Source organism: Procambarus clarkii, chromosome 51, assembly GCF_040958095.1.
Source record: "Procambarus clarkii isolate CNS0578487 chromosome 51, FALCON_Pclarkii_2.0, whole genome shotgun sequence".
NCBI classification, from domain to species: Eukaryota; Metazoa; Arthropoda; class Malacostraca; order Decapoda; family Cambaridae; genus Procambarus; species Procambarus clarkii.
The window spans coordinates 8622578-8642098 of NC_091200.1; the positions used below are offsets into that span (position 1 = coordinate 8622578).

Sequence of the window (19521 nt, forward strand, 5' to 3'; positions counted from 1 at the left end):
GCTGAAGGAGCTAAATAAGAACAAAGCAGTTGGTCCAGATGGAGTTTCACCATGGGTTCTGAGAGAATGTGCACCTAAGCTCAGCATTCCACTTCAACTGATTTGAACTGCACTTGCTGCTATGTTGGGGCGTGGTCGGTTTCCACCGCTTCATTTCCTTGTGCGTTCCCTTGTTTCCTCCTCTGCCGCAGGGGTGTTCTGCGTGTGTTCCTGGGCTTCTTGAGCGTTTTTTCAGCCTGTGTCCTGTGGTGTGCTTCTTTGTCTCTGTTTGTTGCAGTTGCTCGTACCCCTTGGTTCGGGTACTGTTTCTGGCGGCAACCCTTCCGCCTTCTTTGGTTTCCTAGCTTGCCCTGCCGGTAGGTTTTTCGGGGTCTTGCGATGTCTCGCGTCGGACCTGTCGTTTCTGAACTCCTGGTGGGCTTGCTTGCTTGCTTTGGGGAGTTTTTCTGTTCGGCAGACGTTCCATCTCCTTGTGCCGCCTGGGTTTCGGTGGTCGCGCCCGAGATCTTCTTGCGACTCCGCCTTTTCCTGGGCTCGGAGGGGCCTTGTCGGGGCTGCTTACGTTCTGCCTTGTGGTCTCGCCTCCGGTTGGTGGTCAGGTGGCTTCGTGGTAGGTGTCCCACCTGCATCCTTCTCTTGGCGGCAGTATGGGGTATTTTGGCGGTCCTTCCTTTTCCTGTCCCTTCTTTGGTGGTTAGTCTTGTTAGCGTCGGCTTGGTTTTCTGGTGGGGGTTTTGGGCCGTCGTCTTGCCACATACTGTCGCCTCTTTTCATGCGGCGCTGGCGGAGCCGCTTTGGCTTGCTTTCGGTCTTGGTGTTGCTTCTGCACCGTTAGTAAGCTGTCTTGTGAGTCGTTTCACCTCCGGCCTGTTCGTGCGCCGCTTGCACCATCCTGGTCTCTGGTCAGCGTGCTCTGTCTTCTCCTCGGTTGGTAGTGCCCCTTCGGTTCCGGTTTGTTTTTTTCGTCGGCTTTTTTCCTTTTGGCATTTGCCTCTGGGGGTCGGGTCGCTAAGTTTTCTTGCTCCTTCGGTTTTAGCGTTTTGGTTGTTCGGTGGCAGCAGTCTCCATCTTTTCTGGCGTGGGGTGGGGCTGCTGCGTTCTGGAGGGGTCCATGGTTTGTTAATGCTTCGTTGGTCGGGCCGGGGGTGTGTCATGTTTTGTGTTCAGTGGCGGCCCTCCGCTGTTGTTTGCGTGCCACAGCGTCTGTGTCCGGAGCGCATTTTGCGTTGATCCGGTTCTGTTGTTCCCGGTTCGCGGGTGATGGTGTCCCGGGTTGTCGGCCGTGTTCTTGCGACATAGCTGCCTGTGTTCTTCCCTCATGCCCGTGGCGTTCGTGGCTTTGCTGCTCTCGCTGCCGTCTGGGCGACGTGTCCTAGCAGTCTTTCGGGCATGGATGTTTGGTGTTCGTACGGGGGCCTTGCTGCTCGTTCTCGTGTTGTTCCCGGGCCTTTTCGGGGCTGTGGCGCCTTGGGTTGGTGTTTGCTGCCGGTTGTCTCGCTTCCGTGGGGGGTGCGTGGTGTCCGCCTCCCGGTTCCATCCCTTTGACCTTCCTCTGTGGGTAGTTAGCTCCGGGGAGGTGACGGGGCTCCCCCCAGAAAACCAGCGTTGAATGTAATGAAACGCCATTTTCTGGGTGAGACCCGGAGGCTCCCCGGCAACCCTCCCTCCCTCCGGTCGGCAGTTTTTCGCGTGTTTTGACATCCAGCCTCAGAACTGATGGGTGGATAGCTGGCGTGGGAGGTCTGGGGCTCCCCCTTCCCCCTCCCGGGGAGGGGGGAGCTGTGCAGACAGCAGCACGGTGACATGTGACGTCATACTAATTTGCTTGTTTTCTGTTAAGGAGTTCTGTCCACTAGTTCGGCTTTAGGTAGCAATTTTCACCAGAATAGGGGTTTGTTTTGGAATGCTTACCTTTCTGGATGCTTGACCCGGTCGATGGCAGACATAGAATGCTTCCAACCACACGGGGGTTTCTATAGGCCATTGCTCCCCTTGCCTCTCTGAGGGGGCCAGGTTCTGGCCGTGGTCCCTGGTAGGCCTTAGAACTCCATACACATGACTGATACCAAAGCCTGACATTAGCATATCAGCCTGGTAAAGCTCCGGGGAGCCTTCGGTTCTCACCCAGAAAATAGTGTTTCATTACATTCAATGCTGGTTTTTTCAGGAGAGCTCTAGTCTGCTCCTCTACCCTTCAGTGAAACAAAAATTTAAATGTTCTTTCATTCAGCATTGTCAGGTGTTGGTCCTTATTTGGTGTCTAAAGTCATACACCTCTCAAGTTATCTATAAATTAACATTATCAGTCATCATTCACCTTGGATTATTTCTCCACAGATTATGATGGCTCCTCAAGTCAGCCTGTTTCCAGTTCATCCCCAGTAAACTCTCCACTAAACCACCCAGTCTCTCAAGAGCAAGGACTAGCAATTAGTACATCTGGTGCATCGGTAATAAATATTGGAAATTCTTTGGTTTCTGTTCCTATTACCTCTAGTATGACAGAAAGCAAGAACAGTTTTTCAACACCTGGACTTGCACAAATTGGAATAAGCATGTCTCCTGCTGTAATAACACCACAAGTAAGCACTATGCCATTCCCTGGAAGCTCACATTCTGGAGCAGTTTCTCTTCTTCGGGGAAATTCGGAAAAATCTCCCGAAATGATAAAAATTACTATTCAGACTTCCCCACAGTCTTCTGAAACGAGGAAGCCCCAGCCAGCTGTCGTGACCCTTGATGAAGAAGGAGCCAGAATAAGCAGATCTCACAGTGAGCACCCTCCACCCCCTGGAATTGCCACACTTCCCAAAATTCCTCCAACTGTTCCTGTCCAGTCAATATTCCAAGCGTGAGTTATGCTTCAGTTTTAATGAGTAATTTTTTTTTTTTTTAACTTGAACATTTTCATTATATGTTTCGAGAACTTATACTATCAGTATGCTTGCAAAATTAGGTAATCTTTTACAATTACAGTCTTTGATATACATTTCAAATTGGTAGCTGTATATAATTTAAATTAATTGAAAGGAAAATTATGTAATGACCTCATTAGAGGGACATTCCTAAGTCAGATTACTAGAGCACCAGGGAAGACCAGCTCCAGGCCATGCTGCAAGAGTATGAAAATATTTGAACTCCTCCACAAGTATTATTGTTAGCAGTGTTACACATTTAGTAGGTAACAATGATGAGTAGTATTTTCCATGAAGTTAAAAGAATCCATTTGCTCCTTGATAGCTTTTTGGCTACATTTTTCTGGTTTCTGTTGTGCTAGTTTAGTGGGGAATTATGTTTTTCATAGTTATTGTATAAATTAATGGTTACCAAAGCAAAATTTGTAGAATGGTTGATTGTTTTGTGATTTTTTATAATAGAATGGCTCATCTAGGTAGTGGATTGATTTGCAATTCCAGTGAGCTTCTCTGCCATGCAAGGTGGCAAGTAAAGATGGTGTATGCAAAGAAAAAAACCTTTGTATGCTAAGATTATCACCTGAAGCCAGGCATTGTCATTGTGTCCTGACACATATCAGTGACAATTTTAGAGCAGCCACTGAGGTACAACTCAGAAAGATGCATTTCATTATACTCTGTGCTGTGTATTATATAAAATGTAATTTTATTTACATTTTATTTTACGGAGTGTATTTACATAAACTCAGTAATTATCTAAGTGTAATTACGTAAGTGTAGTGACAGGATGAGAGCTACGCTCGTGGTGTCCCGTCTTCCCAGCACTCTTTGGCATATATATATGTCTGAACCCGAGAGTCTTTCTGTGACTCCACCTCTTTCAGCAGGTCAGGCCAGTGAGGTACCTCACTGGTTCGACTTACTCTTCTGCTCGCATCTGGTTTTTCTGATGTAGGTGTATCGCCACTTGTGTGGTGATCAGGTGGCTTCCTTGATGGTGTCCCATCTGCTGTCTTTGTCTCGGCGACAGTATGAAGTCTCCTGGTGGTTTTTCAGCCATTTCTTTTCCGTTCATAGGGTGTTGTCTGTATCTGTTCAAGTTGTAGGTGCTGTGCAGCTTTGTATTCCTGACATAGCGGCCGGCTCTGTTCCTTCGGATGACTGTCCTCTTGCGGGGTTTTCTTTTTCTTTTTCTTTTTGCATTGTGGGGGGTTCTGCCCTATTATTCCACTAGTGTTTGCCCTTCCACAGTTCTCCTCGGTGGCGCCCCCTGCTAGGTCCCCGTGAGTGTATACGTCCCTGGGGTTCAGCTATAGAGGTTTGCTTGGTAGTTTTGGGTGCTGGTTAGCTGCACCCTGCCTGGGACTACCTGAGCGTGAGTCCTCTTAAAGTAAACGCTCAGGACCCTGGGAAACCCCTAGGGGATATGTGGGTCCGATGGATGTGACCCCGGAGTCCCCACTCGATTTGTGTGAGTTTGAGGGTTGCTCGGTCCCCTTGTCTTGGGGTGACTCATTGTTTTTGCCTCCGCCACGCTGCCTGTTGGGTCGGTGATACTTTCAACCCTGAGTCCTGTGAGTGTTGCTGCTTGCTTGTGACTCAATTTACCCAATCCTCTGATGATTCAATTTGGGTACAGGCGGCAGTGTGCGTTAGAAGCTAGGTTTCGTCTTTTGCAACACACTTGGTTGGTTGCTCACCCGGATGCCCCGGGGCTGCCCCGATTTGCTTTTCGAGACCCAGACTTGTGGGTGGAGGTCGCATCAATCCTGGTTCAGTCCGCACCTCCTCATCCTTCCTCTCTGGCGACGGAGGCTTTAGAGTCTTGTCTCCCAGCCGAAGCTTCTGGGTCTGACCAGTGGGCCCCCTTTCTTCCGGCTTCTACGGCTGCTCCGTCCCTGTCTTGTGAGGTCGGTGCTTGGAGAGAGGACTCGGCCCCGGGTCCTGCTGTGAAGGACCTCGGGGCTGGGGAGGAGCTGACTTGGGAGGCTTGGGGCCCTGCTGGACCCCGCCTGGGTTTTTCTTCCCTCTGAGCCGGGCTTGTTGTTATAAGGAGTGGGGTTTTCTTTTCCCCCCTCTGCATTCAAGTTGGATTTGGTGTCGGCCCCTCCCCGGGTTCGGTTCCGTGTTTCCCCGAGTGCGTCAGTTCCGTCTTTCCGGAGGTTTTCGGCTTATCGCATCTAACCTGGTGTGGTGCGGGCAGCCCTTGCAGCGTACGTCCTGCGTGACCCAGATTATGCCTCGGAAATGGATCCATCCGAATTCAGGTTTGGGACTTCGTTCCCTTTTTGGTTCCGTTACGAGGTTCTGGAGTCTTCTTGGCTAGCGGACTGCCCCTTGTTTGTTCTGGATTCATGGAATTCCTTCTGTCGTTCCTGCATGCTGGAGTGGCGGGAAGCTTCCACGGTGATTCACGTTTTCCCGGGGGGCGATCTTGAGTACCTGAATGAGGGTTTGTTGGCCCCTGCCCTTCTCCGCGATGTGGGTGTTGTTCAGCTCCATGTGCAGGTTCCCTCCCTTTCGGCGGCACTCGTGGCGGAGGACTTGCACGCCCGGGGCCTTTTGGCTTCGGCCTTGCATTTTTTTTTTTTTTCTTCCTGGATCTGTCCTCGGATTGGCTCATGGTGGATGTGAGGACGCTTGGGTTCGTCCCGGGGTCCGGCGCCTTGTCCTCGGCTGCGCGTTCGTCGGCTGCCTTGTTGAAGCATTTCGCGCGAATATTGTGGGATACGACTTCCCTGCTTTATGCTTCCTTTCTCGCGTGTCGGCAGGCCGTGCTGGGGTTCCTCCGTGGAATCTGCTTGGGCTGTGGCTCTTAGGCTGTTGTCGCCTTTTTGTCGTCTTCTGTTTGAGGAATCAGCCGTGGCGCAGTTTATCCAGGCTGCGTCGTCTGCTTGTCGTCCGATGTCGGTCTTGTTGGTTTTCCAGGGGTCCCATGGTGAGTCTTCCCGGAAAGGTCGTACCACGGCTTGGGATTCCTCTTGTCGTGGTAGGCCACTGGTGTCGGGTTCGGGTTCGCCTGATCCGGTCGATGGCAGACATAGAATGCTTCCAATTACACGGGGGTTTCTATAGGCCATTGCTTCCCTTGCCTCTAGAGGGGACCAGGTTCTGGCTCGTGGTCCCCAGTAGGCCCATAAGAACTCCATACACATGACTGATGCCAAAGTCTGACATTAGCATATCAGCCTAGTAAGCTCTGGGTAGCCTCCAGGACTCGCCAAGAAAATGGTGTTCATTACATTCAACGCTGGTTTTTTTAGTCATTCTCTGTAAAACAAAAGTGTATTATTGTATTAAAAGTAGGTATTAATTTCACTTCTGATAATCTATTATGCACCTGAAAAGGTTCAGTTTCATGTGTTTGTTTTAATAAGGTGTAGAGATTAGCAGCAAATTCCAATAATAGTTTAACAAACTCTGTTTCAGGTATCAACCAATAGACATTTTCAAGACTCTGATTACCAAGCTTGCACCAGAAGTATTTAAATGTATGTTCACTGGCTGTATATACGCTGATGATGACCCCGATTTATTTCTTCAGCACATCTCATTACATGGCCAGAGCTCTAGGTGAGTAATAAGAGAGTTTTCCTTTCTGTGCCAAAGGTGATATTGCATATATGCATAAGTCTTGTACGACCATATGATTATACTATGTTCTTAAAACCTTATAGAAGAGTTGCTAATTCGAGCTTAGTTGTTTATGAAGGGAGATATAGAGAGCATACTCTGTAACTGACCATCCTCATGACTAATTTTGAATATTGCACTACGGTCTCTTGCATGTTTTCAGACCACTTTACCCATCAAAGATTAAGATTTCCTCTATCTACAGTGCATCTTGTTCTTGGTAAATTAAATTGAAATGAGAGCAAATTTGTAAGGAGTGTGAATGAATTGCTATGCTTAACCCTTATAGGGAGCTGTCTTCCCTCCTCTTATTTTCTACCTTCCAGTACAACCTATTGAGTGGAACTGTCTAAAGCATTTCTTAGGTCTAGATATCTATAGTCAACCCAACCATTTCTTTCCTATATGATCTTTGTGACTCAGTTGTAAAAGATAAGAGGATTTATTTCACAGGGCCTTCCTATTCAATGGGCACATTCTGTCCATAATATGTCATTGTTTCTAGATATTCTACACATTTAGTTTTAACTAATTTTCTCTGATTTTACTTTAATTGTCCATGATACAGGTCTATAAGTTAGTGTCCTCTCTGTTTCCATTTGTATATATATTGTAACTCTTTCTATGGGGGAGCCCTGTCGGCTCGTTAAAGCTATCCATACTGATAGTGCTATATTAGTTGGGGTCATCAATCAGAGTTCTTGTTGCCTACCGGAAACCAGAGCCAGAACCTGGGGCCAGATTCACGAAGCTGATACACAAGCACTTACAAACCTGTACATCTTTTCTAAATCTTTGGCAGCTTTGTTTACAATTATTAAACAGTTAATGAGCTTAGAAGCACAGGAGGCTGTTTATAACAATAACAACAGTTGATTGGGAAGTTTTCATGCTTGTAAACAGATTAATAAATGTAACCAAAGCCAGAGTTTAACCAGAGGTCAAAGATTGAGGAAAGACGTACACGTTCTTATGTGCTTGCGTAACTGCTTCGTGAATCTGACCCCTGGCTCCCTCAGAAAGGCGCAGAAAGAAATGGCTTGCGAGCACTTTACATTTAAAGTATGTCATATTTTGCGTCTACAGAGAAAGGCACCCAGGGAGGTAGGCAAATCAAAACAGACCACTGTCTGTTGGTAAGGGTTGGGGGGGGGGGAAAGATAAGTGCTTACAAACTCCTTACCGTACGAGGTAAGCACTGAAAGCCTCCAGAACCTCCGGAGGTGAATGCCAACAGGAAGAAAACCTCCAAAGGACAAATCCGTGGAACCCAAAGGCCCCCGGAAACAAACACGGGGAGGGGGGGAACCCCACCCAATACATATATAAAGGGAAGGAGAGTACAGAAAACCCCACACCTGCAGAAGAAGCCCCTGCGCAGAAGGCACAAGGGGCCCAAGCAGGGTTAAGAGTCCAAGAGCTCCATGCGGACCTGCGGACCCCCCAGAGACCTGGAAACCATCGACAAAGGTTCCGGGGTAGAGCCCTCATCCACATCCACCATCTCAGATGGAAAGGTGGAGTCCAGGGGGAAAGGCAACGAAGAAGGGAATCTGCTGGGTTGACTCGGAAGTCTCAGCAGGAAAGAGGGGCTCGACACTTCTGTGCCCTTATCGGAAGGGGCAGCCCCCTAAGCCACCCAAGCCTCACCCCAAGCCTCACCCCACCCCGACTCCAAAACCCTCAAACATTAGGGAGCTGAAAGCAACAGGGGGGGGGGGTTGTGCAGGGCAACCCCCCCTCCTCAAAGGAAGAGGTGGTGTGGACTGAACCAAGGCCGAAACAAACAATGCCCCCAAACCCACAAGCGAGGCAGCTCCTGGCCCTCCAACTGGGCCGGTGCAATAAAGAGAACCAATCATACCAACCTGTCCTCTTAAAAATAACGTCACTTTTGGCCGTTTGCCCATATGGACGTAATTTGAAAATGAAAAAAAAATGAAAATAAATTTGGGATTTTTTTTCAGCAACAGTAAGTTAAGGGTCCTCTGATAGGTTAGGTGGGCAGGAAATTCTCATAAAGTTTCAAAACGGTATGAAAAACGTTAATGGAAAGTTGCCTCTTCAAAGCTTGCCGAGTAAGCCGGATGACTCAAACAGAAAACAAAACAGTATGTCACTTTTGTGAGTCAATTTCATTTCAAATTACATCCAAAATTGGCCATAGCGCGCATACGAGCAAAAAGTGACGTCATATTTAAGAGGACGGGTTGATCATACAACGTGCCCGCTGCCTGATCCCTGAGATCATCGGATAAGGGATGAGTAAAATGGGGCACAAGCAGAGAACTGGTCCTGCAAGACTCTGGGTCGTAGGTGTCTCTGACCCAACAGGCAGCATGACGGAGGCAATACAGATGATCCTGAGGCAGGGGCAACAAACAACCATCAATTTTGAACAAGATGAGAGTGGACTCGGAAGAAGTATCCATGGTACGAATGAGCTCACAGGCATTTTCCAGGGCTTGTATAGTGAATAAGCCCTACGGGAAGCCCAAGCACTGGGGCCAGCTAAGCTGGTAAACCCTGTCTGTAGCAGGCAAACTGACTGCAAGTAGCCGTTGTGAAACCTCCGGGACAACAGAGGATGACCACCACCACGACCTAAGCTAAGCAAAATAGCAAGTTCTCTTGCTATTTTGAGGCCTTAGCTCACAATTCTCAACCAGACAATGGTCTGTTTTGATTCACCTACCTTTCTGGGTGCCTTCCTCTATAGGTTGCAAAATATGACATACTCTAAATGTAAAGTGCTCAGAGGCCATTGCTCTCTGCACCTCTCTGAGGGGGCTAGGTTCTGGCTCTGGTTCCCAGTAGGCAACAAGAACTCTGCGACTGATGGTCCCAACTAATATAACACTATATCAGTATGGATAGCTTCAGGTAGCCTCCGATGCTCACCCAGAAACTGGCATTTCATCCAGCGCTGGTTGTTTACCTTTGTCGTATGTCTGTACCACTTGTCCTCTTAAAAAGAACATCTGATTTCAATCGTATGCATCACATAAGGTCAAACATTGTCATACTAGAAAATGGAAGCGGCTCGCAAAAGTGACTTACTGTCTTGTTTTCCGTTTTGGGTCCTCTGGTAGGTTAGGAGGGAATGCTTTAATTTGACTGTTTTTTCTTGATGTTGGGAAACCTTAGGAGGACTGGCTGGTTTGTGAGGTTCTGTGTTTGTAAGGATGCTTGGAAGAATAGTAGTAGGGTGAGACTCCATTTGGCCTGCCTGCTTTGCTTCTGTCTAGTATGTGTGTATTTTTGTTTAGTTTAGCTCAGTTCAGTTCATTTATTTTTCATCCCATTTCCATCTTGTGAGTGGCAGTAGAAATGGCTACTGAGGTTCACAATTGACCTTTTCAGGAATTGAACCCAAAATTTGTTTAGTTAAGCTAATTCCATAATTTAACATAAGTATATATAGAGAGAGTGTGAGGGAGTGTGCAAAATGAGATACATATTTAATAATAATAATACTTTCTTCAATTCATTAGTACCTCTCATGGCCAGCATTTTGTTGTGTACAAGAAAAAATGTAGAGGATGTGCATGTGTGTATTTTAAGCAAATGTACAGTTTTTAACTGTTACATGGTTTGTTTCGTAAGCTCAACTGTTACAAGCATTATTGAAATAACTAGTAAATGTAATAATGTATTCAGAATTTGTAATGTTGTTATTTTTCTTGCAGATGCTGCTACTGCCTGATGGTAATGCCCACTCCAGGAACATTAGTTCAACACATTATTACAGAACACAGCCACTGCCAGTTCCAGTGCAAATATTGCCTGTACAGAGCTTATACCAAGATTTACATGGGGGTACATTTGGTAAGGCAATTTTTTTTCCCTTCCATAGTAGACAGTTTAAATTACATCTTATTAAATCTTAATAAATGTAATACCTTGCTTGTATGAATTTTTCACTACTGTACAGTACAAAGTAAAAGTTAATCTTTTTATTTAATTTTGTATTATTTATGACTAAAATATTCATTAAATTTCCATTGACAAAATTGTTTTATGTTTATCCGTTACATTTGTAAACTGCTGAATAGTTTGAATATTATTTTGTTTATAAATGCCATTCTAAAAAACATTTTTACTACAAGAGACTAGTAGATATAATGCAATCATTTTTACAGAAAAACTTTCATCCATATGAGGAACCACGTTACATCAAAGTTGGAACTATCCAGGAACATCACCCTCCAAATCCTCCTATCGATCAATTTGTTCGACCGTACAGATGCAACTATCGTAAGTTTTATTGTTCTCTGGTGGTGTTTTGAAGTTGCATATAATTATCATGTATAATGTATGGCTTAGAGGTACATATAAATGTCATATTTATATTGTATGGATTTAAAAAAATATAAAAAACTTTAATTTGAGGTGCATATTATAATAATGTATTTTATACAAATTATTTGATCTTTAAACATACATTATTAACTTTGTGAGTACAATACTCATGTTAATATTTATAACCATATTTCACTACTAATAGTGTATCAGTTTTCCTGGTAGGCATTCTTGGCTTTGTTAAGTATCTCCAGTAGGGACTCCTTTTAATTATATCATGTGTGCTTTTTCTTATTAGCTTTGTTTTTCACTACAATATATGGATTTTGTTTCATAGTATTAACTTAAAACTTTAAAAGCTAAAGAATGAACAAAAAAGTATGGCTGTTATTGAAATTAAGCAATATAACCACTCCTTTTGTTCATTTGTTTGTGTGATATATTCAGAAAGATTCATCGTATTGACTTCAAATCTTCAGTGTGGTAATCGCTTACTAATTCAGATCATGGAGTCGATTCCATCTGAGTTATGCTGAGATCCAAGTTACCTGAAGTTACAGTGCATGGAAAAAAAAAAAAGTGAAATTTTTTATACCTCAACAAATTTAAATCACGTTTGTAATATATTAATAGTATCAGAAATGTTAACTTGGCAAAGTTCAAAACTATCTTGATCACCCTCCGCTTGGAATACTGTTTTGTACTTTACAGAAATGTCATGCATGCACATTTGAACTGAAGATCTTTAATAATGTGTAAATATTATATGAAACCTAACAAAATATATCTATTAGTAGCCTTTTCAATCTAACTTAGCCCTAAAATTACTGGACAAGGGCTTTACAAACTCAGTTTTGACTGCCAGATGCTGAGGTTTTGCTAAATGTACCTTTGTTTAATTTTTTTTTTTTTTTTTTTTTTTTTTTTTTTTTTTTTTTTTTTTTTTTTTTTTTTTTTTTTTTTTTGAGATATATACAAGAGTTGTTACATTCTTGTACAGCCACTAGTACGCGTAGCGTTTCGGGCAAGTCCTTAATCCTATGGTCCCTGGAATACGATCCCCTGCCGCGAAGAATCGTTTTTTCATCCAAGTACACATTTTACTGTTGCGTTAAACAGAGGCTACAGTTTTAAGGAATTGCGCCCAGTAAATCCTCCCCGGCCAGGATACGAACCCATGACATAGCGCTCGCGGAACGCCAGGCGAGTGTCTTACCACTACACCACGGAGACTGCTAGATTGTTTGTCTAAATTGTTTGTTGTTACCTTGTTGTTCTGTTGTTGTTCTTTGTTGTTACCTAAATGTTCTTTGGCAATCATAACTTTTCAAATGTATAACTTTTGGTCCATCCCATTCTTTCATTTTCAGTCCTTGATGAACAGCTCTTTGTCCTGCCTATTGTATGGACATAAGCTTTTAAAATCTAGATTTTTACTGTTGAAAGAATTATCAAATGATCTATGTTTGCCATAAAGGAATGTTATATTTGCAGTATACAAAGTAGTTCCCTCCTCCCCATTTTCCAAATCACCGCTTTGAGAGAGAGATATCAAATAATATATACATGGAAAATACTGGAGGGCCAGGTCCCAAATCTACATGGTAAAATAACAATATACTGGAGTGAATGATATGGAAGAAAATGCAGAATAAATCCAGTGAAGAGCAAGGATGCCATAGCAGAATCAGAGAACACTGTGTGAACATCAGAGGTCCACGGTTGTTTAACATATTCCCAGCGAGTATAAGAAATATTGCTGGAACAGCCATGGACATCTTCAAGAGAAAACTAAGTACAGTACTTTTCTTCATGAAGTGCTGGACCAACCAGGCTGTGGTAGGTATGTGGGCCTGCGGACCACTCCAAGCAACAGCCTGTTGGACCAATCTCTCACAAGTGAAGCCTGGCCTCGGGCCGGGCTTGGGGAATAGAAGAACTCTCAGAACCCCATCCAGGTACAACCCAGGTACCACTGATTTTATGTGATGAGTGTACTGTTTACTATTTGTAGAGTTTAGCATAGGAAACCTTACTCACTGATTCTAATGTCTTGTTTAATCTTAAGTGAATTATGTTTTAATTAAAATAATTGTTCATGGACACAGGTGAATGCCAGTACCGCACAGTGGATGCTGAGGCCTTCAAGACCCATGTTAATATGCATGGTCATTTTGTTATCATCAGCTGTGACTTCTGCCATGTGCATCTACATGTTATTCCTCTTATAGATGTAAGTTATAGTGATTTTTCTTTAAAATCTTTACACACAAAGTGTGTGTGTGTGTGTGTGTGTAATTACCTAAGTGTAGTTAAAGGATGAGAGCTACAGTTGTGGTGTCCCGTCTTCCTAGTACTCTTTGTCGTATAACTCTTTGAAACTACTGATGGAAAATATCCTTGTCTAGAATATTCGCCAGATATCTTCATTACCTGCAAGTGTTAAAGGGATGTATATTTCATCTTAAGGTTCCATGTGCTGCTTTGCCTCTTAACACTTTCGCGCTTTCCGCAAAGGTCACTCAGCCAACCGAATGTGCGCGCAGCGTTTTTATCGCTTAAGCGTAAAAACAAAAATGTGTATACTCTTTTTACTCTTCTGACCTTAGTTCTCATGCTACGTATTTCATTTTGGTACCAACGTGTTCGCAATAAAATTCTCTAGAAGAACATCAGTAAAAAAAGTCACGAAACGTATAGGGATACCAGCACCAAATAAATAACTACGAAGATGACTCGCCGTGAGCGCCCATCAGCAACAAAATGTTTTTACTCTTGGGATTGTAATCACCTCCACACTTATTCTACAGCGTTAATTTTGGTATCAATGGACTCGCAATGAAATTCCCAACACGGTGATATGAATATAAGCGTAGAATAATGATGCGGCCCGCCCGCAAGAGTGTGGGAAGTGGTGAAATTGTTACCCGGTATCGGTGACGGGACGACGCACGGCGCTTTGAAAGTTTATACTTATTTCACTCTCATGACATTAATTTTCTATGTACGTCATTCATTTTTGTGTCAATGTGTTCGCAATAGAATGTTCTATGTGCCCATAGGTAAAAAATATCAACAAAGCGTAAGTTAGAATAGCGCCAAATATAAAACAACGCTGGAACATATCAGTGAGCGTCAAACACACACGAAATGTTTTTACTTTTGTTATGTTTGTCAAGTTTATACTTGTTGCACACAGTTATTTTTGGTTGTATATTGATCGGAATAAAATTCCCTAAACAGACATATGCATATAATACATGATATGGGGGAAGCATTACCAGTATAAACGGCTAAAGTCACCCACCTGCAACCCGTTTGGGACAAAATACCATTTGATCGAAGTTATCCACACCTTTCATGAACTTATTGTACCATGCAGCCTAGTGGTGAGAAAGAGAGCCTCATAGCGCGCAGTTTGAAACAAACCCAAAGTAAATCGGATAAAAATTGAATTTTATACAAATATTTTAAAAGAGGACTCAACTTTATGTCCACTATGCGTTAGCGTTAGACGAAACGGGACGCGCCGGCGCGTCCAGATAGCGCGAAAGTGTTAAGTGAAGCAGCAACTATTTGCTCTGGTGAATAAAAAAATTCTTAACTAACATGTGTGATGGGGAGAGTAGAATGTTGTCCTGGGAAGAATTCCATCTCCGTAGTAAGAGGGCTCTGGTTGTAACAGAACATTTATGAAGTACTGCCGGGAGAGTGAATCCATGTACAGTATTTGCTAGATCAGAATTTATTTGCAAAAAATTTATGAAATATATTTTAAAATATACTTGTTCTTGGCATGTTTTGCATCAAAATGTATATGTATGTGTGTGCTGCCAAATACTACTATCTACTTGAGTAATTTTTTTATACTGATAAGAAATTAACTTATAAATGAAATTACTGTTCAAACGTTTACATAGCTGTAACAAGACAATTCTTATTTAACCACTGTGATGTGCTTCGCGTATTGGAACATTTTCCTTGTGCGCCAAAAATCAATTGTTTGCAAAAAAAAATTTTGTATTTGTAAAATGATAAATTTCCTTCCCTGAACACATACATGTAAACAAAAAATTAAAAAATTCCACTTACTATAACTGTGGGGACGTGGAAAAGGGGCGTGTGACGTCATCATTGGCTGTGAGCCCATGCGTGAAGCTCCCAGAGGCGGTCGTGCGGGCCATTCAAGCACTGCGAGTTGCCACAAATATACTTGCATTTATTTGTTGTATGTATTTCCAATGCATTTTCTGGGGGGAGAGCCCCTTCGGCTCCCCGTAGCTTATCCAGGCTGATATGCTAATGTCAGACTTTGGCATCAGTCATGTGTATGGAGTTCTATGGGCCTACCGGGGACCCGAGCCAGAACCTGGCCCCTTCAGAGAGGCAAGGGGAGCAGTGGCCTATAGGAACCCCCGTGTGGTTAAAAGCATTCTATATCTGCGATCGACCTGGTCGGGCACCCAGAAAGGTAAGCGTTACAAAACAAACCCCTATTCTGGTGAAAATTGCTGCCACAAGCTGAACAGGTGGATAGAACTCCCTGAAAGAAACAAGCAAATGACCATGATGTCACCGGAAGAAGGAAGAATATTCAGTACACAGGTGACACCGAGCAAGAATGAAGGTAGAACCCCCCACCAAGCAGATAAACAAAAAGAAAAAGAAAACCCCGCAAGAGGACAGCGTATCCAGGCGGAAGAGAGCCGGCTGCCATAATTGGTGAAAACAAGCTGCGCAGCACCCTGCGCCCCACCAGTGCAAAACTGCCCCTAACCTTAAGGCGAACAAGAAAGACAGAACAACCGAGCACACAAAGGGCGGCCGAAAACCAAGTAGTAAACGGCCTAGCAGAGGCAGAACCCAAGGAACTTAAAGAAGGTGGCCCCAAGCCCCAAAGGCAGTACTTATAGGGCATCTAGGGAAGGAAACCCTAGGCACATGCAGCCCGAGTACTGGAGAATCACTCCCGGCTCACACACCACCTAGAAGACAGTCACCACACTCTAGGTACAGTGTGCTGAAACAACCACTGGAGCCAGAGCACATGACCTCGGCCTTCAGCATCAGCCACAGAACTGATGGTGGATAGCCAGCGCGGTAGGTCTGGGGCTCCCCCCTTCCTCCTCCTGGGGAGGGGGGAGCTGCGCAGACAGCGGAGCGGCGACTTGTGACGTCATGATCGTTTGCTCGCTTCTTTTAGGGGAGTTCTAACCACCTGTTCGGCTTGTGGTAGCAATTTTCACCAGAATAGGGGTTTGTTTTGGAACGCTTACCTTTCTGGGTGCCTGACCAGGTCGATGGCAGACATAGAATGCTTCTAACCACACGGGGGTTTCTATAAGCCATTGCTCCCCTTGGCTCTCTGAGAGGGCCAGGTTCTGCCTCGTGGTCCCCGGTAGGCATGACCATTACGTTTTCTTCGGACGGGATGTCTTTGTCATGTTCCCCTCTTCTTGGGTGTTCTACAGGACTTTTGGTCTCGGGTGCGACTGCTTTTATGTGCTTTCGTGACTTGTTATTGCTTCTGTGTTCTTGAGGGTTCGGGAAGGTTTTCACTACTTCCTGTATTATTGGAACGTCTGTCATCTTTCGGTGTGGCTTCCCTCCGGTCCTTTCTACGACTTGTTGGTCCTTTTCTGTGCTTATTCTTGGTTTTCGGTTCTGTCTCGTTCTTTGGTGCGGTTTTTTGTCTTGGCGCTGCTCGTTTTCTTTCCATATTCCTAGTCAGGGACACCGGATTGGGCTACTTGTATCCCAATTGGGTTCCCGATTGGGTTCCTTGTCTTCATTTCGTAAGCTGGTTATGTTGTCGCTGCTTACTCCTCTTTTGGCTCCTGTCCCATGTGATGGGCTGCTTCTTCTGTTTAGCGGTTCCCTCGGGTCACATACTGTTTGGTTACTTTTCTTTTAAAGTAGTCCTAGTTGGCGCCTTCCTGCAGAGCGGGTTGTGCGGTTCGGAAAGCGTGTCCTGCGCATGCGCCGTGGGAGTTTCTTTTGGTGTGGGCGGTGTGCACCAGTGCTGGTGTTTTGCGTCCTTTTTTCTTGAGTGCTTCGCCTCTCGCTCTTCTCCATTCTCCGGTCCGTGCCCTGTAGCTGCTGGGGTGTTCTGGATTGCAGCTATGGGGTGGACGCCGGGGTTTTCCCTGTGTTACGGGTGTGGGGCGCCTCTTTTGCGTCTACCCTGCTTTCCTGTGTGTGCGACTCTGGCCTTCTTTCCCTGGCGGTGCTCCCGTGATCTTCTCGGCAACATTGTGTTGATACGTTCGTGCCTACGTTTAACAAGTTGAGTTTCTGCGGTCTGGCGTCTCTTTCGGCCAGTCCCTGGATACGAATATATTTATATAATTATATAAATATATTTATAGTGTGTAAAAACTGTACATATTATAGTGTATAATTACACTTAGGTAATTACACTGTATTACACACTCAGTACTTCAGAACTGAGTGATAATCAATGAAGCAGTCCATGGTACTCATTGCCAATTTTGCTCTCGCTGCACCAGGTACAGTCAGATTTTTGCTTCCTGTTTCTTCGTTCTGTGTGCTTGCTAACAACACACGTACACCTTTGGCTTTAGGTGGCTACGTACACCTGTAGGTGGTATGTAGCCAAGCTTTTGAAGTGTAAGGTAGTCTTGAAAAGATTATAGGAAAAGATCAGTTTGTAAGGTAGTCTTGAAAAGATCGCTTAGTAGGGTATTCTGGAAGAGATTCACTCATTCTGGAAGAGATTCAGCTATTCTTGACAAGATCTGTGGAAAACACCACCAATGGAAGCGGCTAACACTGTTCGTCTATGCTACTTGTTTCAGAGGCATCAATGAACCCAGAAAACAATTCATCTTTGTATCTATAAAAATTGGAAATAACACGGTGTGAGCATGGGTGGTGCTCAGCTACTACTGGATAAGCTCGCTGTATCGTCCTCATCGGTGCTGTATCACTAGCATCAGACTCGTGTGTTAGGTTCTTATTGTGCCTAGCTTCATCGGTATCATGACCCCTTATGTTCTTCAGACAGTAAGGTCTGAATTTCACTGATGAAGAGCAATCTTTCAACACAACATCGGACAGGTGTTTGGGAGCCAGAGGCGCGTACACCACCCATGGTTGCTCACTCAGAACTGAGTCAGCCAGCAGTCCCTAGGCAATTCTGGGAATTTTTCCATGATGGCTGCCTCTCACTGGAGGTCCGCAGAGTCCCATTTTGAATGGATACAAAATATTAAAAAGGTGTTTTCTCGGCTCGCGCAGTTTCCCACCGACCCAGTTTTCTTGGCCGGCACAGTCCAGTGGTTAATGTAATATTGTTTTCATGTTGCATTTTATTTAATTATTTTATTTACAAATAGTTATGATCATTTTGCAGCATATGCGTGAGCATCAAATGAATGAATATCAGTGTCCATACTGCCTTCACGGTGATGCAGAGAAGGAACGTCTCCTTAGCCACCTGCTTAACTGTCACCCAGGACGTCCAGGAAAAGTGTTACTGCGCAAGCAGATTACCTCTGCTGTTACTGGTGCAGTTTCTAATACCTCGGACATCAACCCAAGACCACCACCACCACCAAATGGGGGTCCGAAACCAGAAAGAAGGGTCACTCCCAAGCCAGAAAGAAAGTCTGGTGAAAAAAAGGCTGAGGATATAATTAATTCTTCAGGTTCACCTGTAACTGGAAGTGAAGGCTCTCAGGTTCGGGTATTTTTCTTTTAGTTTCTAATACATTACTTAGATGTGTTCTAGATCTAGAACACACAGAATTCACAATGTGATATATCAAATGAACAAATCCACAATGGTCTTGATGAGGGTTCGAACCTATGTGCCGATTGTTCCTAGACGCGCCTTAGTCAACTGTACCACGACATGGTCAATGGAATTGCAACCTGGGGGTGCTACTGCCCCTCACGAGGATCCCGAGGTTTCGCACAATCCCCCCATGCACTTGGGCTCTGTCAACCAAAAGTTTTACCTCTATTTGAACTTAATGACTTACTTGGATGTGTACTTCAGTACACACACAAGTCACAATAGTGTGATATATCAAGCATAATATCACATGATATGTCAAATATCAGAGGTAGAATTATTTGGGTGACAGAGCCCAAGTGCATGGGGGAATTGTGTGAAACCCCTGTTATGCTTCAGAAGAAGCCTCAGACTCCTCATGAGGGCAATAGCACTCCAGGTTGAAATTCTTTTAACAATGTCATGGTACATTTGACTAAGGCTCAAACCCCCATTAAGACCCCTTGTGGATTTGTACATTACATAGTTCTTCTTAGTTCCTTATTTGTTTTATCAGTTTTAATTCCTTGACCTTTATGTTTAGCTGTGAAGAGTTCTGGAAATACTGATATGAAGGAAAATTGCATTGATGTTTTAAGCATTGTTTGTAAAAGTACAGTGGGGCCTCGACTTACGAATTTAATCCGTTCCCAGAGACGGGTCGTAGGTCGAAACAAATTTTCCCATAAGAAATAATGTAAATTTTGTAAAAAATAAATAATGTAAATAATGTAAAAAATACATTTTACACCGAATAACACTCATTTTGTACTAGCTACAATACAGTACTGTATGTATATCTTACTATCAATGAGGACTCATGTTGATGTATGGAAGACAGTGAGTAGGAGAGGTGTTAGTGTTTGGAGGAGA

The 19521-nt window shown here is 44.3% G+C and overlaps 1 protein-coding gene across 9 annotated transcripts in view; it reads left to right on the forward strand.

Annotated features, from left to right (window-relative positions):
* The window catches only part of LOC123774609 (uncharacterized), a 178182-nt gene that overhangs the window by 122616 nt on the left and 36045 nt on the right, over nucleotides 1–19521 (forward strand). For 8 of the 9 annotated variants that reach the window (XM_069303937.1, XM_069303938.1, XM_045769067.2 and 5 more), the window contains 6 exons: nucleotides 2338–2851; nucleotides 6345–6488; nucleotides 10238–10376; nucleotides 10691–10805; nucleotides 12959–13083; nucleotides 18226–18552. In XM_069303937.1, coding sequence (XP_069160038.1) covers nucleotides 2338–2851; nucleotides 6345–6488; nucleotides 10238–10376; nucleotides 10691–10805; nucleotides 12959–13083; nucleotides 18226–18552 — 1364 coding nt within the window. The remainder of the gene's footprint in view (nucleotides 1–2337; nucleotides 2852–6344; nucleotides 6489–10237; nucleotides 10377–10690; nucleotides 10806–12958; nucleotides 13084–18225; nucleotides 18553–19521) is intronic. The other variant, XM_045769068.2, reaches the window with a different exon arrangement.